The sequence below is a fragment of the Ixodes scapularis genome, unplaced genomic scaffold, assembly GCF_016920785.2.
Source record: "Ixodes scapularis isolate PalLabHiFi unplaced genomic scaffold, ASM1692078v2 PGA_scaffold8__174_contigs__length_109621045, whole genome shotgun sequence".
In the NCBI taxonomy this organism is placed as follows: domain Eukaryota; kingdom Metazoa; phylum Arthropoda; class Arachnida; order Ixodida; family Ixodidae; genus Ixodes; species Ixodes scapularis.
The window spans coordinates 98046731-98069804 of NW_024609883.1; the positions used below are offsets into that span (position 1 = coordinate 98046731).

Below are 23074 nucleotides of genomic sequence, written 5' to 3' on the forward strand. Positions count from 1 at the left end.
GATCTGTTGGCAGCTGCCCAGGCAAGTCAAGAAAAAAGAGTGGGAAAACGAAAAGAAATCTCGGCCTTGAACGGACGTCACCGTAGCTGCAGAACCAAGCTCTGCCAGACGCAGACGGTGGAAGTCAGTCGCCAAAACCGAAACGCGTCCGCGCGCGCGACCAACTCCCCCAAATCGGCTCGGCTGGGTACGAAACCGGCGGACGGCAAGCAAGACACCACCGACATTTTCCAGACGACGGTGAAAGTGGGAAGTGGTTTCTGCCCGAGAAGTGGGTCAAGTTTCGCGTCTGCGCACGTCCGCAGTTTCGCTTTCGTTGCGAAGCTCTCATTCCATCCGCATCTAGGGGCCGATGAACTCACATCGTCCTGGAAGAGGACTTCTGTTGAAGCCTGCTCACAGCCTCAAGAGGAAGAGCGAGCTTCGTTGACGTCCTTCGTGCCATAAGGTGCGTGTGGATTTCTTCAGTGGGATTAGCAGATTGGCTGATCCCGTGACAGTTTGGGTGGGAAAAGGTGAGGTCTTGTAGATCTCGTTGGCACCGCCTCGAAGCCCATGCACGAAGCCGGAAGATAAACAGTGGACGAGTGATGAGACGAGGATACATCATGCTGCCTTTCGGGATGCGTCAAGCACAGATCAGTTGGTGTCTGTAATAGACGTGGGACGCCTGGAGGGGACCCCTGGGTTCTCGGTGCTGTTCTCCGTTCGTGCCGAAGAGTGCGAAGAAGGTTTGGCGTGCCGGTTCGAGAGTTTGTCGTCTCCTACTTCGTCGTCACGTCAGTGTCCAGAAACTTGACGAGATGGGCGACAAGACCCGGAAGTTACGCAATTTCGTCGAGGCCCACTTTTCCGGAGGTGTCAACACCAACCTCTGGATGAACACATTCAGCAAGCAAGTACGTGCCATGTTTATTGGTTCTTTGATAGATTTTTTTTATTATTATTTTCACTCCGGAGATCGGAGGCATCGATTCATTCTCTAATAAGTTACACACGAGCCTGCTACAGCCCTCGCGGTGTTTTTGATTCGCGTGAAGTAATCAAAGATTCAGAGAACCGCATCATAATCCCCCCCGTTACAACATGTTTGGCAGTTGTGACAACGAATGCATTATGGAGATTGTAAGAGATGCTTTACACCCGTTATAATGTCCACTGAAGAATATGCAATTTGATTATCATTATCGTTTCCGTGTTGACGTTTATAAGTTAATGCATCGAGTCCTTTCTGCATCCCTGACACTCTGCGCATGTTTTTTTTTTGTTGTTGTTTTCGAGCACACTTTTTTCTCATGTTCAAGATGCATCCTAGAAGTTCCGAACTCAGCATATGTTCGTGTACATTTGCTAATGTAATCTTTAATTGTTAGAATGACAGCCTAGCTAGCTATAGGACTCTCCACGAGAGAAACAGAAAAAATTACCGGAAAATTACTACTTTTTGTTTTTGTAACACAAGTATGAGTTCAAGATTGTTTGTGTGTTTATACAGCCTTGATACTAGTACGCCTCAACGAGTGACTTGTCTCTTAGCTGTAGATGAGAAATTTAGCCAGTGCAGTAGAACCGCTAACCTGGGGTCTTTAACATGCACCACGCAGTATAGTGATTACACGAACGCGTGCCGGTACGAAACTCATCCAGATCGAAACGGGCAGGGGGTGGGGATCGAACCCGGGAGGTTCTGCAGCGCGAGCCTTTGCGTGAGCACTCCTCCTCAAGGGAAACAGCTGCCCGTCCTCGCCTGTGTTTGAAGGCGTTTCAAGCGGGAAACTAGATAACCTTGTGCACACAGCAGAGCCACTTTCCTTGCAGGTAAACGCTGCGCCTTCTGACTGGTCAAACCCGAAGTCGCTGTTCCTTTCAGGCGTGGCGTAAAAAACGCACATATTTGACTTGGGCACGGTCCGCCGTTTCTGGGAAGGAAAACAACGGCGGCGCTTGTTTGCCAGTCGCAGACGACAAAAACGGCGGTTTTCGTGTAAGACAAGCGAGAATTTGACTTCTGCCGCCTTCTTTTCTTTTAAAATGTTCAAAAAATGAAAACGCGAACTGAAATGGTTGTGTGTACGTTTATACAGTCCGAAGTTATTGAGGCTGACTAAACTTCCGTCTGTATAAAGTTGTTAAGAAACTGAAACACGGACCAAGTAAAAAAAAACATGCCAAACAAGTACAGGTGCGTGTTTCTAACGACTTTTTATTTCGTCCGTGTTTCAGTTCGTGCTACATTTTATATGATAAGAACCAACGTTTTATTGCCGTCTCCTACTTCCGATTAGCGTCGTCTTCCAGCTCCGATTCGGCGCTGGAAAACGGCCCTGATGCAACTCTGACTCGCACGTGACTTATCGTCGATGTAGTTCCACGGTGGTGCACGTGAGTAATAGCCATCTTTTTACAGTAATTCAATTACTGTAGTTTAATTACTTTTCTTGGTAATTCGTAATTGTAATTAATTACTTTCGGCTTAAAGGAATTGTAATTTAATTACTTTCTAGTGTTAGTAATTGCGAAAATTCAGGCACAATTATAATTATTTTTACAAGACTTTGTTGAGCCGACGGAACCTCTCAGAAAGCCTCAGCGCTCGCACAAGCGGCCTATAGCTCTCGGTGACACACTCGCACATATAGACATGCATGCACATACACGCGCAGCGAAAATAGTATTGCGTTGTTTGTTGGTTTGTTGCTTACACTGCGGGCTGAGAGACAATCCTCTTTGGAGTCTACCTTAACGGCGCCGTGTGGCGCCGTCTGCGGAGCGAACAAAAACAATAACGTAAGCATGCCAAAAAAAAAATATTAGCTTCAGCTTTTAGCCGAGCTTAGAAATTTTAATTGTCTGTTTTTTGTTTTGCTTTTGTTTTTTTGTCAGTTTTATACTTTTTTTCTTTCAGTACTTTCGCATATTTGTATCTTTGTATTATTTTTAGGTTAATTCCTGTTGATTTTACTTCGGATGTTATTTGCATAAGCATTTTGGAGGCTGACCTCGCACCTGTGAATATTGCCACCAATGATTCGGAAGCCTGGATTCGGTTCTTATAGATTTCTGAGTCATTATAATTTCAATTAAATGTAAATAATTTACAATACCATGATGTTTGTATGTGAATGCAGTCATATTAGCGCGTGTGGATTAATACTTGTAAAATATTCACATATACCCTAGTGAAAAAAGTCATTTGAATGAGAAATTTCTTGTGTCCAATAAACACATATGAATCATACAAGATATATCAGAACATATAAGAAGTGCATAAGAACTATATGAGAATTATATCAGATCTATAAGAACAGTATAAGAAACTGTTCACAAGCTTCCTATATGGCGCTTGTATGTTCTTATGCATCTTATATAGTTCTTATATAGCTCTTATATGATTATTATATGTTCTTATATAACTCTTATATGATTCTTATATAGTTCGTATATGTTCTTATATAGCTCTTATATGATTCTTATATGGTTCTTATATGTTCTTATATATCTTGTATGATTTATATGTGTTTATTGGACACAGAAATTTCTCATACAAATGAGAATATTCAATAGGGTGACTAATTGTCGCATTTTTATTTGCCGAGCTAACAAAAGTCTGTCAACTCTATTGCTTCGTTTGTCGTCTGGCGTCATCCAGCATATGAACTAATTGAATACAAAAACGTAGTACTTCATTGCCCCAAACTGTCAATTTCTATCATAAATTGTAACAAGATTCATAAAAGGAAAGCACAATACGTGACATTTACGCAGCGATGCTTAAGGCTCCTCAAACATTGGGGCAAGGAATGAACAAATACGTTGCATTCTATACAACACGTTTAAAGTTATATGGCCCAAGTCGGGTCGCGCTCGGAAACAAGTAATTCTAAAGTAATTTCATTACTTTTGAAAAGTAATTTGTTATTGTAATCAATTACTTTTCAGGTAGTAGTAATTGTAATTGTAGTGAAACTACTTTTGAAGCAAGTTAATTGTAATTAAATTACATTTTGAAAATTATTTACCCATGTATGCTAATAACCGACGTGCCGTTCCACAGCGGTGAGCGTCGATGCATCGCTGCTGTATAACAACAACTCGGCACAGCACACGGTGTAAGACACAGCATCAGCGCCGCATCGGCGTCTTTCTCAGCGCCGATTCGGTACTGCGCTGTATGTGTGAACGTGCCCTTAAGGGCCAGTTGTCTCAACTCTGCCTAATACACTGACTGCGTGTATGGGTGCTACGTTGCCTGGAACGTTGCCTGGAAGAGCTGCCTGCAGCTGAACAGGCGTCTGTCATTTCCACCTTCGTCGACGCGACACGCTCAGGATCGCGGCCCGCGACAGTTAGGACACTTAAGTGATATCATCAAGCAGAAGTCGATGGCGTTCCAGTTTAACAGAGCGAACGCTGGAGAGGAGGCGACTAGCTTCATTCCAGCGTTCGCTCTGCTAAAGTGGACAGAGGTGAAAAGAGCTTCCACTTCGCTCCTAACGTTCCAGGAGCATCCTCTTTCGTCTTAACCTGTCACCGACTCTAGGGAGAGCGCAAGTTCGTCTGCAACTTTTGCAGGGGCTGTGGTGACGTCAGAACGCCGAGCTCTGGTCTCTAGGCAACTTGCTTTGATGTCTCCACTATCCTTCAATCAGAGCCAATCAGCTGATTGGCTCTGATTACAAAAATTGGCCCTTACAAAAATTGAGAGCTCGGCCTTCTGACGTCACTACAACGCCAGCGAAAGATGCAGACGAACTTGCGCTCCGCATAGTCCATGACTACAGATACATCCAGACTGGAGAAGTGATGACGGCCAAGTGTCTTCCAGATTACCGCCTTGATTTTTTAAGATCAGCGGAATATGTCCACGAGCAGCAGTAGAATTGCGCATGGAAAAAGTGTTACGGAGGAAACGAAATGTGTATAAATATACAAGAAACATTTCTGCCCCTTCAGTCTTGCCTATCCCTGAACCGACAGTCGTCGCTTTTGCATTTCATACTGTCAGAACCACTAAATGAGCTGCGCTTAGAGTATCGCCACTCCGTTCCCTGATACTGTTGTGGGAGCCGCCATTTTTGTGCTTGTGCAGAGCAACTGCCGATCGTCATGATTCAAAAATACGACTTCCTCAGCATTAGCTTTGGTGTTAAGAAGCTCATGTAATATTAATTTGCTTTTTCGCGAACTGTGTCACATTTGTGGAGGACGGAAAAGCGTTCTTTTTTTGTGACTTCAGATAAAGCTTCAGATAACTGGCAACCATGATTTTAAGCCACAATATGGCGAAGTGTCGTTGCTCTGAAGCGTAGCTTATTTAGTGGCACTAGATACTGTGTCAGTGACTGTTGTTGCTGGCTTTTGCCTCCAACACGCCAAAGAGGTGATAAAAAATGCAGCGTGGTATTTTGTCTTTTTTTTTTCTCGCTCAGCGATATGCCAGCGTGAAAGAAGGCTTGCGTAACAACGAGAAAGGCCGGTACGCCCAAGCTGTGTTTACTATGTCTCCTGCATCGACCGACGAAATAATGCGGTCACAGTTCAATTTTCCATTCCTCCGTCAATCAAATCCTAGGCACGCACCACTCGTACCGCAGACTGCAACTTCCGTGTGTGCCTTCGCTGTTGTTCTTAACCGACTTCAATCGCAGAGACCGTATACATATTTGCGAGTTGAGCTGATTACGCAACGCACTCCACGAGACGTGTTACACCTTTGGGTGGAGCCGGTCTATATTGATTCGAAACGTACTAGCGGTCGCTCTGACACCTGATGAAAAGAGGAGATAATAGGGAGTTTTAGCGAGTCGCTTTTCAAGCACACGGTTCCGAAATCACGAACGGTACAGCCGGTCCGTTCCGTGAAACCGTACGTCAAATTTCACATACTTTAGCGAATCGTGAAAGTGGCGCGACCGTGTAAGCGATGATGATGATCGTACTTAATGGTGGCGCCATCTTCTAGTAAACATGTGAAACATTCTGCAACATGTAAATCCGTGCCGACGGTGGCGGACACTGTGGTGGCGGCTCGTGTTTCCGGCGTACGACTGATGTAAACAAGACGGCCGACGTAACGTTTGCCGGTCGGAATTTCAAGAACTGCGAAGCTAGATAGAGTAAAAAGTGTCTGAACGACCGTAAAGGTATGTGGTGTGTCTCCGTCATCTTGAACTTGAAGGATCGTTCACGTTGTGTGCCGTCGAACCAAATCATTTCGTCTGCTCGCGGTCGCCACGGCAGCTAGTCTGCCCGCAGATCGCAAAAATTTACTAGCATGCGCAGTTCACAGTATTCACGATCGCTTACCATTGTGAGTAGTCCTCGAAATGATTTGGTTCAACTCTCAAATGAAGCAGACTAACAGGACGGCAAATCGCCTCCCGCTGTCCTAAGCCTAACGCTCGGCTGGGTCGGCGAAGGCGGTCGCCGAACCGACCGCCATCTTTTTTTTACCCGAGTCGTGAACGGTGCTGGCTGCGTTGCGGTGACGACTCCAGCGGCCGGAATGGGAGAAACGAACGAGAAGAGCCTCCCGACTCCCCGAACGACTCGCGCGCGCATGCGCAGTGGCGTCTTGGATGCGTTCGAGGGCGAACCGTTCGTGTGGAAACGACCTGCTAAAACTCCCTAATGTCATGCGCAGGATCTTAAAACGGACTTTAAGAGACACTGAGCGAACTTTGGTTGACGGATAATATGCGTAATCAATCATTGCTTGCCTTTTTTTTTTATTGACAAATAAGGTTGAAGTTTTTTAATCGTGTCAGTTTGTGACGCGTGTGGTGTAGAGGTGGGGATGAGTGGAGGGCTAGCAGGCGCACTTGCGTAAAGGTCCTCACCTTTCTGTCTAGCCTCTTGCTGAATGGGTAATACGTAAAAATAAAATACATTAATAATATCGTTAAAAGCTGCTGATTGTGCGTGTTGACTCAATCGGTGGAAGTAATTTCCACGGCCAAGAGTTCCTGCTTTTACCTTTCCTTGTCCCGTACCGGCAGCAGGACGATCCTTCCTCTGTTGTGGGGACACAAAGGGATTACCGAAGCCACGGGGCCCACAGGAGACAACGGAGGAACTAAAGGCCCTCGACATCCGCACCATTGACTGTGACACTTGAGGCAGTCTGTTCATACATCGTGCAAAGGACACGGTGTCTCCTGCAGACATGATGGCAGAACTATCTGCGGACATGCCTTACACTCTAAGAAAAAAGCGTGCCAACTAGCACCTTTTAGGGTTCTTTCGCTTGTCCAATGGGCGGCACCCTTAAAGGTGCAGAAAAGAACCCACAAAAGGGGTTCTTTCTAATGATCCCTATTTCGGGGTTCTTTTCGGATCGTTTATTGGTTCTTCTTACTGAACCCTATTTTGGTTCTTTTCAGAACGCTTCTGGGTTCTATTTAACGAACCCTATTTAGGGGTTCTTCTAGGATCTTTTTTTGGTTCTTCCTAATCAACCCTATTTCGGGTTCTTTCCCGAACCCTTTTTGGTGCTCTTGATGAACCCCATTTCGGGTTCTTTCTAGAACCGTTTCTGGTGCTCTTAATGAACCCTATTTCAGGTTCTTTCCAGAACCGTTTCTGGTGCTCTAAATATACCCTATTTCAGGGTTCTTTTCGTATCCTTTATTGGTTCTTCTTATTGAACCCCATTTGGGTTCTTCCCAGAACCCTTTTTTGTGCTCTTAATGAACCTTATTTCGAGGTTCTTTACGGTTCCTTCTTTGGTTTTTCTTTATGAACCCTATTTCATGTTTTATTTGGAACCCTCCTTGGTTCTTTTAATAAATCCCGAGTTCTTTAGATTATGTTGGCGTTATTTTAGTAAACCATATTTTGTACTTCTAACCCTCTTTTATGACAAATGAGTTTTTTTTTTACATTCCTAGTTAGTTTTTAGTAAATCGTATTTCGTATTTCTTGCTTTACAAGGTGCATTTTTTTCTACCAACCGAAGTGTCTTTAGATTGTTCATTAATCGCTAGCACTGGGCCTTTTCGACAGGTTGACAAACATCAGTCTGGCCAGAGTCAACACACTTCATTCCTGTACGTAATTAACTAGGTGACAGACAGAACAGTAGACATCATGTCCAATCATATACTTTATTGGAGTAGCAAAAATTGATTCTTCTGTTCGCAGTAAAAAAACTAACAAAATTTAAAACAATTTTAAGACGAGACGGGTATCACTGCCAGCAATGTGCACACAGCTTCTACTGTCGTTCTGATGTCGCTCACTGTCAGGACACCGTCCAAAAAGTTGTCAAATTCATTTTCCTGGAGATGGATGAGTGGCATCAGTGTCCGGACTTCCTACAACAAGAAAGCAAGAATATGAACACATGTATTTTCCTCTGTATTATTATGCTGCGAGTTGCTCATTCGCCGCGCTTTCAGATCAATTATAATTGTATAGGTTTCACTAAGCATTTTATTTCTCGTTTAGCCTTACGCTCTAAAACATACCCGCAGATATCATTTCCTTCAAAACATTTAGTGGGTCAATCAGTGCGATCTAGAGAGCGCGACCAGCGGATGACGAAGCGTCCCCTTCGAAGCCCCCTTCGCTACAACAATGTGTAAAACCGAAAAATGGTACGCAGCATCAAGCGTTCCCTTTCCATCCAAGAAGTAGTAAAGGAAGAAGATCGGAAGTCAATGAATTACAATATATGTGCAGTACACACGTAAAACAATGCCCAACGTGCCACCGAATTTTCTCTGCTTTTAAAAATGCCCGTGCGTCCACTCGAGGGGCCGATCAATGCAATCTACGAAGAAAACTCGGCCAATGGAGAAGCTGAAAATATGTTTGACTTAAAAATGAAGTCTGTAACGTGACACTGAGCATGAAGTCAGTACGTGAACCGCCATGCTCAGTGACATCTCTCGCTTCATTCATATGTCTAAACATGCTTTGGCCTTTTTATTCGCCGAGCTCTCTTCGTGGATTGGTGTGATTGGCTTCTCGAGTGTTCTGCGGGAAGTAGATGCACAGGAATTTTAAGCATGTTTCTAGAAACGTTGGTTCTACCCATATTTAATCCTTCTTGCCCTACAGTCAGTAACAGGTTAAGAAAAAATCTACGAGCTGGAGAGGAGGAAGCGGACAGAAGCTTGTAGGGGAAAGGAGAAACCTTCTCTCCATTTCAAGCGTCCATCGGCTTTCTTCTTTTAGATTTTTCTTAACCTGTCATTGACTTTAGTCGCTTATATTTCCTCTATATTATTTTTAGAAAATAAAGCAAGGATATGTTTTATATTACTAGCTCGTATATTGAAGATATAACCCTGACAAGTTTGCATTACCATCTGTGACAATGCACTATACTCGGGGGTGACTTGGGCAACTTTTTTGGCAATGTGTAGTCGAAGTTAAAAACGCCCCCGCATCTTAAGCAATCAAGGCTATGCACACGCACTCTTCACTTCAGAAACGCCACAGAAGTTGTTTCTGAGTATAAGTTAACCCTGTCTTAAACGAATGGCCCCGATAAGCGGTCATCAGTTCGTAATGATGTAGTAAGTTAACCCAGCATATTTATGGTGGACGAAGGTAAACCTCTGCGTCGTCGCAGTCTGAAACTTGTGCTAGATTACAAAAACACCAACTAAAGTATACCTTCAAGCAGCTCTTCGAGGTTCAGAGTGACGTTCTTTTCCTTTGAGGAGCACCTGTGTAGAAGCTGTAAATGCCTCAATCTTGGCTCCCATGTCCTCCGGATGTCTTTGCCGAACGGCAGTTTAACGTCTTGTAGTAACTGAAAAATAAACAACGAATGGACAGTGTTGCTGGTTTACAAAAGTACATTTATGCGCTATGAATTTGTACACAATGATTGTTTACACACACACACACACACACACACACACACACACACACACACACACACACACACACACACACACATATATATATATATATATATATATATATATATATATTAACTAAATGACCACTTACTGTCACTATAGTGGAGTAGGGCTTGGCGTCAATTAAAATAATTTCGATTTACGTTTTCTTTTATATTGACTAGTTAATCAATTTATAGGTCGCGCTGATCTCGAGGAAAGATATTGTGTCCAGAAAAGGCCTAGAACAACCGATTTTTTCTTTGACAAGTTTTTACTACGTCTTATAAGGCTTAGTACATAACAACTTGTCATTGTGCCTCATACAGAAGTAAGGCATGGCTAACATTTAAAATAAAATATATGTACATATTTGTACAATAACAAGTTCAAATATCAACTAGCCGTTGTGCTCATACACAAGAAAAGCATGGAAAACATTCAAAATAAAACATTTCTACGTTATTATTTAAACTTCAGAACCACTCTAGATAATAATCATATAAAACACTTAAGTAGCCATGAGAGACAATTATGTTATAAACACAAAAAAAGAATTAAATGAATATTCTTTTTACTTTTTTGTTTATAAGACTTTTCGTAACTCTAAATCCAACCAATATGCCTGTTAAACTCACTTGATTCAGAGTAAAACAATAGTTAATTAATCGGAATGTTAACTAATTGATTGCCTAGCCTTATTACGAGGTAAATTTTTTTAATTTAGCACGTATCAAAAGCCCTTATCTCATTCACAGGTGATAAAACGGGTAGTAAGAAACTTTTGAAGTCCTGATGATCTGTAAAAATCTCGAAACTTTAAGACTAAATATAAAGAAGATAATATTGAGTTACCATTCCGGTTATCGTCATTGCCGGAAATTCCTCAAGGACTGTGAGGGCTCCAGCATCGCTGAGGATCCATTCTTGGCAAGACTGAAACGTCCGCATCATGCGGTCTTGTATCAAGTCGACGTTCAGGGGCGCTTTAGTTATCTCTTCGTTCATGAGCAAAACATGACGGCGAGCACTCACGGCGTCTTCACATTTGTGAGTATCAACGAATCCCTAAAACAAAAACAATTTGTTACGTTGATGCGCCGTTTACGCATGTAAGCTATTTAAATAATAGTTGCAGCACTGAATATAGGACCAAATATAACAGTTATTTTTATCAAACATACATCCACATTTGTGCAAACACAAAATGCACAAAAAGTTCGCGCCTGTCGATTTCCGCACAACACTCCGAGAGCCAATCGTTGCAACCTGCGAAGTCCTCTCAGCGAATGACGACGCGGAACATACGTTTAGACCAAGAAATGCAATCTGCGCTGTTACATTAAGCAAAGCAAGCGGGACGTTTTGCATTCCCTGATGTCGCAGACAGCATCTTTGGGTCTAACCAAATGTTCGGCATCCTCATTAGTTGACCGGTGCCGTAAATTGCAGTGATTGGCTCTCAGAGTGCCATGTCCCTGGCCGGTCAAAAAACAAAAACGTTTACAGCACCTATTCGCTCACGTTTATTGGGGCCATAAATACGGATAAATTAGCTAATTAAAGCCCGGTAACAAACGTTGTTACATTTACGAAGAGATATCATTGCTCATTTCATTCGCGCTGTAAATTCGAAGTTCTGTTCTTGAGATCTTTCTGGCGGAAAGCTTGAACTCAGCATTTTGTCATATTATAGATAGTCAGTATTGTAGTAATGAAATCAGTGTTCGCTTCAAAAACGTTTTTTTCTTGTGTAGTTCAACATACAAGACTGTAAAATAATGTTTTTTTTTTTTGCAACGTGCTTGTTTGGACAACTCCAAGTTAAAATAGCATAAAAACAAATTTCAAACGACAAGTAGCTTAATTAATAAGAAGCCGCCCCCTGTCCTACTTATTCTGCCTATGCATCAAACAATTTCCGGCCATTTTGAGCACTACTGTACTTATAGCAATTTTCAAGATAAATTATAAATATTGCCTGATTAGAAGAAGTTTTACCTTGAAATGATGAACAGGCCGATTGCAGTTCGTTTTCAAAAAGCCACCAGCAGACGTCTCCAATCGTCCATGTGCTCATGTCCGCTGACATGTTGCAAGTGATGGCTAAGAGGAAAGGGAGGAAGGTACTTCCTTCTAGAGCTTCAAACCCAAAGGGAGAGGAGGTCAAACATTGTTCCGATCCGCCACTCGTACGAGCGAGTGTGGCACTCCCTCGAGCAACGAAACTAGATCCTACCGAAGAAAGGGTAAAAGCACAGGCGAGCTGGTGAAGAACTTCCATCGTAAACCGGAGACACGGAAAAATAAAAAAAAAACGGACAAAACAACAACAACTAGATCCTGTTGGCTCCAGTGACCTTCAGCGACCCATTCCTGTTCACCGCTAAGCTGACAGCGCGGTGGAAGCTACGTGCTTGCCGGACCAATTAGTCGCCTGGTTTTTATCACCTGACACCTTTCTCTGCGGTTGTGATCACATGGTGCAAGGCAGAAGGTTCACTGGTCAAACGAGCATGACGTTCCCAACGAACTGTCAGCCTAGTGGTGAGCAGATTAGCCCCCGAAACGTCGCTTTTGAACAGATTACGGCTTATCTTCTGGGGTGCCGTTGAGCTGCCTGAACCATGGTTCGCTGGCGAAGATAATATGCAGATGTCATCGCTTTTCCGTCCTTGTCTGCCAGGAAACACGGCGATCACGTCACCAAGCATGTCCGTCAGCCGCCGGTAAAATTGTTGGCAGTTTACTCTCTTGCCAAAAATAAACACAAAATAAACAAGAGCGAAATTCTCGATTCGGCGTGACACCTTCCGGCAACGGAAACAATCAACACACTGTGTTGAGCAACGCGTGTTGGCCTATTTGGTGGCTGAGCGACTTTTGTGCCGGCAGTACGACAACGCACCTAGATTCGATGATTCAGTGTCCGGTCAGTGACGTGTTTTTTATAGGAATTTATCAAAATAGAGGGCTTGGAAACAAGATTGAATGATAATCGAGCCTATTTTGGAACTCGAAGGAGAAGTGATAATAAATCAATCAGAGAGAGCGAATTGATGTCGCTGACAAAGAATTTTTCTTCCAATCGGAGCCACCTCCGAACCGTCGATTGCCATTTCTGAACAAATATTCGCTCAGTTAAGCGCCACGTCACGGAAATGCTGGGCGTGCAGGCGGCGCTTATCCCTTTTACACTAGAAATGGGAATCGAAAACATAGAACCAGCCCCAAAACCGGAAAAATGGCCCCGGACAAAATTTTTCGAATAGAAAACTCGGACAAAATGGTTCAAATAAATTTTTTTCGTATTTTTTCTCGCTCCTTATTTTTATTAGCTTTAATTGGTACAATCCCAACATATAAAAAGATAAATAATCGTATAATGCAATACATTTTTTTGTGAAATAAACATTTCATTACACAAAGAAACTAGTTGTAAATGTGTGCTACGTTTGGCTTCACTCAAAACGTCTTCTTGTAGCTCTTTTCAACAGAGCTAGAAGAGGGAACTCCTTTAAAGTAAAACATCAAGTTCACAAAATGTAACTGTACGGCATCAATTTAAAGCTTCGAGCGGGAGATCGGAAAGAGTTGTATCAAACAGTAAAATAGATTGTTGGGCTAGTTGGTTGATCGGCATTATGAAAAAGAATGCAAAATAAACGGTACAAAGTCGAAGAAAAACACGCACGAGACAGGTGCCTGCCCTGTGTGTGTGTTTCTCCAACATTGTCGCGTCTATATTGAGCTTCTTTTTTTTTATAGTCTCTACAAAAGTTGCATTATAAGAGCATTGAATGTACTTAACAGAACTTCAGAGAAGCACCTTATTAAAAGATGAGTGTCTAAAAATCACTTGGGACCATTCTCTCCAGGATTGCACTTGGGACCATTTTGTCCGGGGCCGTTTCGTCCAGAACCATTTCGTCCGAGGCCATTTGTTCTGCATCCTATCATGCCATATTGCTCGCGAAAACTACGAGAACAGCAACGACCACGTTTCTGTGTTGTTGTTTTTTCCTCATGCCATCCCATTCTCCTAACTCTTGGTGGGCGACCTCAAAGTAGCGAGCGGGGTTCAACGGCGGACGGAGCACTCATTTCTTACACTGCACATAAATTTGAACGCACAGCATATCGAAGTTTAGTTTTGCTTCACTCAAAACGCACTTATAGAATATGCCTATGGGATTATTTCGGGGTATCCTTCTAGACATAACTGCTCCTTGAAATCGAAAAACCACCATTTACAGACTGATTTATTTTTGAAGATAAAGATGACTGCAACACATCACTTGAACCTTCCGCGCAGCAGGATTTTTGATGCCCCTCGCGGATGGGTCCCAACTCTATTTTTGCGGCTCGACGCGTGCCGCGAAACAATCAGAGGCGCGTATTGGGAGACGGGTGGTGTCATGACTCATGACCACAAGCTAGGACAACTGCATTCTATACTAAAACAAAAAAACCAAAAAACGTTCCTCTGTTCTATTTTTTTTTCATTCACACGCGCAGTTATACGTATATTGTTTAAACACGAAAGCAAGTTAAAAAATAGCTTTTGTTACAAAAAAAAACACGACGCCGCTTAATCACCGTATCACTCATTCATCGCAACATGCACTTTTTTGTGTGTGTTGCTCATTCATCGAAGTTTTGCACCTTTGAAAATTTGTATGCATTCTTTGGGGGTTGGGGGAAATAAACTACACAATCGATTTCCGGAGGTACAGATTTCTTCAAATAAACTTTAATTCAATGACCCGTTTGGTTTATACAAATGAGTACCTAAGAGTAGCTTTATACTAACATTTCTTACTAAATAAAACACGGCGAGCAGTTACGCTTGCAAACGAACGCCAGTGTTCAAACCGCTGAAGCAGGTGGCCCGGGAGTCAAAGGCATCGAAGCCTGTTTCATCTGTGGTCCGAGGCGAAGATTATCTTGGTGTGGTAAACAACACAACGCGACTTGGTAAATAACTACGACATTCCACCTCTCTAAGCTTTCAAGGACTTGACAGCTCGCACGGGCAGCTTTGTTTCCACAGAATGGCGCACCCAATTTCTCGCGTGCAAAGCCTTTCGAGCCTGGTCATTGTGTCCGTCTATCCGGTAGAAGACTTAAGTGACCTCCTTTTTCCAAAGATCGCTTTATCTCTTTCCTGGCTGCAACAAGAACCCTTTTCGCTCTCTCCAGGCCGGAAACTAGCTCTGCATTTCTTTTTTTACTTTGCGAGGGGTGCTTTTGGTTGAGAAAGCACGCTTCTAAAGGATCTTCCCCGAAATCGGTTCTTGTTTAGCGAAAAGAACCCTTTTTTGCTCATTTGGCTCCTTTTTTTCTGAGAGTGTAAGCATCGAAGCCATGTTTGCTTCATACATGCTTGGAACATGTCTGCAGACAGTTTTCGTATGGTCAGTGTGACGGGACCGTGACATCGTTCACACAAAACTTGTCCGTAGGCGTGTCCAACGGAAAGGACGAAACCCTCTTCAGGCAGTGTCTATGAGTGTTTTTTGCCGATGTGTTAGCGTCGTGACCGCGTCTCTCCTGTCGACCCATGCAGGATGGCAAAGACCAGTCCGCCGCCGGCAATAGGCAGCTGCTGACCGCCGAACAGAAGCGCCAGTACGACGACCAGGGATTCGTGGTGGTTCCTCGGCTCGTGTCGTCGACGTTCCTGACGCAGGCGAGCCGCATGGACGTCAGCCTGACCCAGAGGCAGCGCCTGAGCGGCGAGGCCCAGCAGAAGGCCGCCGACGCCATGCACGCCGTGCTCGCGCACTATCGCAACCTGCCCGAGGTCCTGGACTGGGTCGAGCAGTTCTGCGGCCCCAGACTCCTCTCGCTGGCCGCCATGTTTGTCAGCGTGCCGCCCGATCCCGCCGGTGAGACGACGACGACGTACAGTGTAAATAGATATTTTGGAGAGAGCCTAGCAGATTTAGGAGAGGGAACAACTCGAGCCATGGAGCACTAGAACCCCGTCAAGCAACATTGGATGGATGGATGGATGAAAACGTTTATTGGAAAAGAACTCCGATAACCGAGGTCATATCGCAAAGCGGTGACTATGTTGTCCGGCGTCGTCTTTTGGGGAAATCGGGGAAGGGGGTTTAAATGCAGGAGGTCAGGCCGGCCTGTAGAGATATACTCTAATAGTGATCTCAGCACCCGAGTCTTTCGTTGGGAATCACCCGCCGGGTGCGTCCAGTCCCGGAGATTGCTCGGCCGGTCGATTTGTTTCATCTTGCTGAAGATGAGGCACCTGTAAGTTTTGAGCCCTTCGCAGTCCCAGAGTATGTGGTGCAAACTGGGGCGCGTGTCCTCCTCCCTGCAAAGTTTGCACCGGAGGTCAGGTGGTACTGCGTAAGGGTATTTTTTCTTGAGGGCATAAAGTTCGAATTTGTATTGGAGGTTAGGAGTCACCGCTCCGCCAGTGCGAATGCGCCGTAGCAGCACCATTCCTTTTCTTCAAAATATGCCCTTCGGGATAGGGTGTTCCTCTGGGGACCAGGATCTTTCTAGGAGGTGTTTCCTTGTTCGTTGGTCTATGCGCACTTCTTCAACGGGGTCGTATGTATCCTGGTCCTCATGAGGATTGTCGTTGCAATCGCTCGGTTGCGGGTGTGACGGGCTGACGTCCGAAGGCCGGGGCTGCAGGGACGGTTGCGTGAGGTTTCTCATCGCCTGCTGCGCGGCTTCGTGTGCAAGCTCGTTGCCGGGTATTCCCTCATGTCCGGGGACCCACCTGACGCTGATCCTGGCCCCCTTGTTCCGGTATAGTCGGATTGCGGAATCAAAGATAGCTTTTATGGTGGGACTTGCAGAGTACTTGTGTTGTCTAAGTTCTCTAACCACTTCTTGGGAGTCTGTATAGAGAACTAGCTGCTGGTCAGTTCCTAAGTAGGGTGTAGCACCTTCAATGGCCTGCAGGACAGCCTTGCACTCCGCATATTCTGCTGTGTGATGGCCTAGGGAATTGCTTTGGGTCACTGTCCAGGTTGCGTGTTTCTTGAGGTAGGTGACTGCAGTGGCCCAACCTGTGGTGCCGAGGCTAGCGTCTGCGTAAGCCACCATGTTGTTAGGGGTCGTTAGTATCTGTGCTAGGTCTTTCTTGTGTTGTCTTGCGTAATGTTCCCGGCGTTTCTTGTGTCTATCTGCATCCATGTTCTTAGGTAGGGGCTTGGAGCCTTCTGTCACATCGATGAGTTCCCATGGAGGGGGTCTTTTGGGGATTGGAGGATCTGCCTGGATTTGTACGCCCATGAATTTCGCTATCATCCTGCCTTCGTTTGTATGTTGTAGGCGAGAGGCTTGAGCATCTTTCTGCTGCTGGATCAGATCAGCGATATCCGGGATGAAGATACACTTGCCCAGCTCTTCACTCCGGGTGGGTTTCGGGAGTCCAAGGATGGTTCTTCTTGCTTCGTTTAGCAAGGTCTTGAGTCGGTTGTGATGTCGCCGGGTGAGGGGATAAAATCCCGCCGCATAAGTAATTTTTGAGACTAGCAGTGACATGACCAGCTTCTTTGCAGTCTCTTCCGCCGCGCCGCCCATCTTGGGTGAGATGCGCTTAACCAAATTAATGCCTTGTTTCCATTTTTTAAGTGTTTCGGTGATCCAGGCTGTGGTGTTCTTTGGCGAGTATCCAAAGTTTACTCCTAAAATTTTATGGAGTCTTCTCGTTGGATTGGGTTTCCGGCAAAGGTAAGCCCTAAGTTTTTGTTGTTCTGATTCCTTCCATATATTGTGTACTTTGTTTTTTCAGGTGAAGGGTACATTCCTACTTCGTTAATATATGATTCGATGGTGTTGAGTCCTATTTTCAGAGCTGCTGCTTGCAGTTCGGGGTTCCCTTCGTGTGTCCATATGGTCACATCGTCTGCCTACGCAGTGGCTTTGAGGTGGGGAATTTCATACAGTTTCCATAAGAGCGGTGCCATTACTATATTGAATAGAGTTGGGGATAGTACGGCTCCCTGCGGAACGCCAATGTTGTTTTCGTGTGTGCGTCCTTCCCTGCCGTCTTTGCCACAACCAGCCCTAATCTTGTAGGTGCATCCCGTGAGGAAGGATTTGACAAAGTCGAGTTGTTTTCCGTCAAGACCCTGTTGTTCCATATTGTCTATTATGGACTCGTGGGGGACAGTATCAAAGGCCTTTTTGATATCTATGGATGCAATCACTCGCATTTGTTTCTTGGCTGGGTGCATATCAACGACGTCTTTATAGATCATAGATAAGCTGTCATGAGTGCTGAGATTTGCCCTAAAACCTGTTTGCGTGGGATGGAAGATGCCTAGATTTTCTGCGTTGTATTGGATTCTGGCAAGCACCATACGTTCAAGGAGCTTACCCATGATTGATGTAAGCGAAATTGGTCGTACGTTTTTGGGGTCCCTCGCTGGTTTCCCTGGCTTGGGTATGGGAGTGACGAGGGAGAGCTTCCATTCTTCGGGCAGCTGCCCTGATTCCCATATGTCGTTGAACCATTTTAGGATGACGAGTTTGGTTGTATGAGGTGCATTTCTAAGCATTGAATCGCAGCTCCAAGTTCCCACTCAGTAAAGGGGAGGTCTTGGAGTTTTTCCGATGGTCCTGCATGCTTGGGTAGATATATCCCGGCTTTTGGTTTGGTGGTGGGTTGCGGGAAGAAAGTTTCCCCCAGTTTGTCTAGGATGTCCTCTGTTGCTTCGTTGGAGAGAAGGGCTATTACTGGAATGGGGCTGACTCCCTTCCGTTTGCCCAGCATATATAGTTGAACGTTCTCCATACATCCCCAATGCTGGTGTTGTTGTCGAAGGTTTCGCAGTAATCCAACCATCGTTCGGTGGCTAGTTGTCATGAATATTTGCTAGCCTCCTCAGTTAGTCGGTTGACTTTGTCGATATGTTTCTTTAGTTTTCCTTTACGGTTCTTTTCCAGAGCTCTGGTTCCCTTGTCGCAAGGGGCCAGGAGGTGGTAGTCTGGTTCAGGTGTGTCATCCCTGACTTCCCTTACTTCAGTGGCCAGGTGGGTGGCTGCAGTTAGCAGTGCGGTGACCTGGTGTGGCTGCAGGTCTTCCCTTTGCTCTTCTAAGTTCTCTCTAAACTTGTCCCAAATTATGGTTTGAGTGGGACGTTTGGGTTTGAGGTTGTTGCTTCCGATTGCCGCATCAATAATTATCGGGAAGTGTTCACTACCCCCCGCATCCCGCATCGCGTCCCAGCTGAGCTTGCGGGCTGTGGCTGGGGTTGCTAAAGTGGCGTCGATGATGGAGTCAGTTTGATTGCTTGCTGTAGCATGCCTCGTTGGTTTGGTAGTGTCGTTTACCAGTTCGAGTTCATTGTGCTCTATGATTTCAAGGAGTCTTCTGGTTTTCTGGTTAAGCTGGTTATTGTTCCAGTCTTCGAGTTTGGTGTTAAGGTCTCCACCCAGAATGAGGTAGTCATCCGGTTATTCATTCTTTAAGTGGGTGATCCATTCAAAGTTCCATTGACTGCCAGGGGCATGTATATGCTGACACTACAACAAGTCGCCTCTTGGTTGTATGGAGAGCAATTCTTACTGCAGTAATCTCTTGGGAGTCTAAACACCTCTGGGATGTATCCAGCTGAATGCATGGCAGGTTCTTGCTTACAAACAGGTTGACCTGTGCCCTGACTTCCGATTCCCCAGGTCCGATATGTGCAGTTGTAAGATTCTGTCGTTTAATGGAGGGATTTGAGAATTTCAAGTACCCTGATAGTTCGATGTCGTTTGTTCTAGTTTCTTGTAGCAGGAGGATATCAAACTTATAATCTTTGATGTGCACGAGTAGTTCGGACTTTCGTCGTGGGAGGCTGCGACAATTCCATTGTACGATTCGGAACGAGCCCGTCCGATCGTGGTTAGCACTCATGTTCGGGCATGGCCTGGCTTGTCGTAGGCGCTGGTCCAAGCTTCTGGAGGATTGTTTGCTGGAACTGCTGCATTTGTTGCTGTGTTTGTTGCATTTGTTGCTGCATCTGTTGTTGGATTTGCTGCATTTGTTGGTTCATCTGTTGTTGGGTCTGTTGGTAAAACTGGAGGAACATCTGTTGCCAGTTTATCTGATTCGTTGGTGCCGCTTGCTTTGGTAGAGTGGGCTCCCTGGTGGAGATTGCTCGCTGTTCCTGCGAAGCTTCTCGACGGGTTTGCTCCCTTCTTGCTGATTTGCATCTTGGATTGCCTTGCGGGTTTCCAGTGCTTCCTGGAGACGCCTGGCGATAGTTGCCTTGCGGCTTCTCGTTTTTGTTTGTCCTCTTCGATCTTCCTCTCAAATTTAAGGAGATCTACTTTCATTTGTTTCAGGATTGCTGTGTCTAATTTGTCTTCGGCTTCCATGGCGTGGAGTTCTTTCTGCCAGGCCTTGATTTCTGCTTCGTCGTTAGCGTAGTAACCCTTGTTTCCGTCTCTGCGGGCCGTGTGTGCGTAGCTGGGGCCTTGGTGGTTGTTGCGCCGAAGAGATGGTGTACGGTGACGAGAATTGGTTCCTTCAAGTTTTTGGCGCGACTGGCTTCTAGACTTTTCTTCAGCGGTGCGTGATCCGTGGTAGGCGTCGTTCTTAGTTCTCTCATTGTTTGAGAGAATGCCTGGTTGTTTCAGTGTCGGGTAGTCTTCGAGCGTTACCTCGGCGGTTTCTGCGTGTTTGAGGTGCTTCCTCCTTATCCCTTGCTTCCCCTGGCTCCTCCTCCTTGTGCTCTCGCCTGAAGTATCAAATTGACACGCTAGCGTGTGGGGCAGGTTGGGTCTGCGGCCAAGTGGGTTGATGCTTTGCAGTTGGTGCAATATTGCCGTTCGCACACGTGTCCTCTAGAAAGATACAACCGCAATCCCTGCATCGGGGTTTGCGCGTGCATACGTTTTCCTTGTGTCCGAGGCCTTGAGACCTCTGGCACATCATGGTTGTTGGTTTGTAGAGTGTGACTCGTATGATGAGGCCATGATACACAATGCTTCTCGGTGGTCGTTTGCCCACGAACGTGACAAGGGCGAGGCCTCGACCGCCGAGAGGCTTAGCATGTATGATTTCGTGGAGTCGGCTTGAAAGAGCTTCTTCTAGCTGTTTCGATGTCTCTTGCGGGTCTATTCCGTGTGCTACTCCTCTGCACGTGTCCCTTGGTGGCGTTTCGTGTCCGACGACCTCAACTGCTTTCTCAGGCGCTTTGATCGACGTTACCTTGAGCAGTAGTGCAACGTGTTTTCGGTCTCGTACCGCTACGGTAATTGTGTTGGCTGCCTTGTTCACGCGGAATGTCGGTAGCTCTATTTTCTGGCATGCGGCCAGGTTTAGGCCTGGTTTCGTTAGAAAGTTTCTTTGTAGAGATGCTGCTGGAATGCTTGCGAGATCGTACGGTTCCTTCGAGTGGAAGACGACATTGAAGCGTTCCTCTAGTTGGTCGCTGTTAAGGTCCATAGCCGCGACAGTAAGAAAATTGGAAAGATTCTTACTTGCCCTTTGTTTCTTCTTTCCATAATGGACTTCTTGCCACGTCTGCTCAGTCATCGTTCGTATCTTCGGGCCCATTGCTCGTTTCGTGGGTGTCCATACTGGTTCCAGCTTGGAGCTCCGACAAGTCAGGCAGGTTTGAGCATGTACTGGTTCCGCTGGGTTTTCTCGACCTCTTGCTAGAGACATTGTCGTCATCTTCATTCAGTGAAGCAACGTCGGTGGCAGCGCGTCGCCGGGTAGGTTTGGCGATAGGGTGTCGTGTAGTAGCCGGATTCATGTACCGGTGCTCAGCAAAAATACTCGCCCCCACGTTAGAGTTGGATTCAGAGAGGGTCTGGGTGATTACAGTTCCCTGCTGGGTTTCGGAGGTTGCGATAGCGGGCTGGGTTGGTACCAAGGCCGTGGGGCTTGGCGACGCCATGCCACGCTAAGCCCAACGTTGGGCTTACCGTTCGGCTGGCCTGCCGTTCTCAGATTTGAAGGTTTCGAAGAAAATTGGATTTCTTCGCAAGAAAACTCACTTGCCGTATTCCCGTGATGTTCCGGAAAGTCAAGGAGCCATTTTCACATCACAAATGACTCCCAGAGTTGGTGCATTGAAGCTTATTCAGCGGAGCTCGAAGAAATACGGCCGCTCGAGCGATTCTCAAAGCTCGAGCCCCCCAGAAGACCGCAACATTGGCGGTCGCCATTTCTTGCTTGCGCCACCTAGCCATTTCTTTTAGGCTAGGTGGCGCAAGGTACTACCGGTTATAAAGGGTACAGCCTTTATTATCCACCCATCCATCCATCCATCCATTGGGCACGAGGCGTGTGTCTAATTCATCCGAGTCTTCGCCGAACGCTGACGGAGCACTCGTATCCAATGAATAGATGCTATAACACCGAGTACGTGCCCAAACAATGGCAGACTCCGATGGCTGGCACAACACCTACTACATGGCACGCACTTTTGAAAAGGTTATAAATGAATAAAGGGCAAACGCCAACCAATCCCTAAAAATCGTAGGGTCCCAACGTTTCGGTGCCGGCTCGGCACCTTCTTCAGGGGGGCTATTTAAAGGGGCACTGACACCCCAAAGGTCGTATTTATTTTTATTGTCTAAAACGATGCAAGTTGCAGTCATAGACACGCAAAAAAAAAAACCGCATCGCGAAAAAAAAAAGTTTCCCGCGCGCGCGCGCGCCTTTTTATTTTTGGCGTTTGATTTTCCCGCCTCTCGCCTCCTCGCTTCTTTTGATCGGTGACGTCAAGAATCATGAAATTTAGAAGCTTTGTAGGCGACATCTCTATAACATTTAATTACGGCAATCATAAAACATGTTTTTTAACGCAATTACGAACGCACTACGGCCCTTCTTTTTGAAATACCAAAAATCGGGAGTTCGTTGTGGTGCCGTCTCCTGGATTTGTATCCTCCAACGGAGAACAGGCGACACCGCTCAAAACCGGTCCGCCGCAACGCCGGGCGCTCGCTCCTTTCCTCCTCGCTTCTTTCTTTTCTTCTGCGGTGAATGTAGCGCAGTATCTTCGGTTTTTTTTTTTTTTTGAAAGGTCTTTGACGCGTCAATCACAGAGTAGTGATACACGACCGCACGCTGGTACGATGCTTATCTAGACTGAAACGGAAATGAGCTACAAGCTCTGCCCGTTTTCCCTAGAAATCCCCCAATCCCCCCGTCCCTCTCTACAAAAAAAAGAAAAGAGAAAAAGTTTGGTTGCGTTATTGTTGAGGAGTGTGCCCAGGATCCCCGAGTTCTG

The 23074-nt window shown here is 45.6% G+C and overlaps 1 protein-coding gene across 1 annotated transcript in view; it reads left to right on the plus strand.

The window, feature by feature from the left end:
* Nucleotides 1-315: 315 nt before the first annotated feature.
* LOC8030237 (phytanoyl-CoA dioxygenase, peroxisomal) overlaps nt 316-23074 on the plus strand; it is a 31131-nt gene continuing 8372 nt past the window's right edge. The window contains exons 1-2 of the mRNA XM_029982724.4: nt 316-899; nt 15424-15745. Of these exons, the coding sequence (XP_029838584.1) occupies nt 804-899; nt 15424-15745 (418 nt within the window). The 5' untranslated portion in view covers nt 316-803. The remainder of the gene's footprint in view (nt 900-15423; nt 15746-23074) is intronic.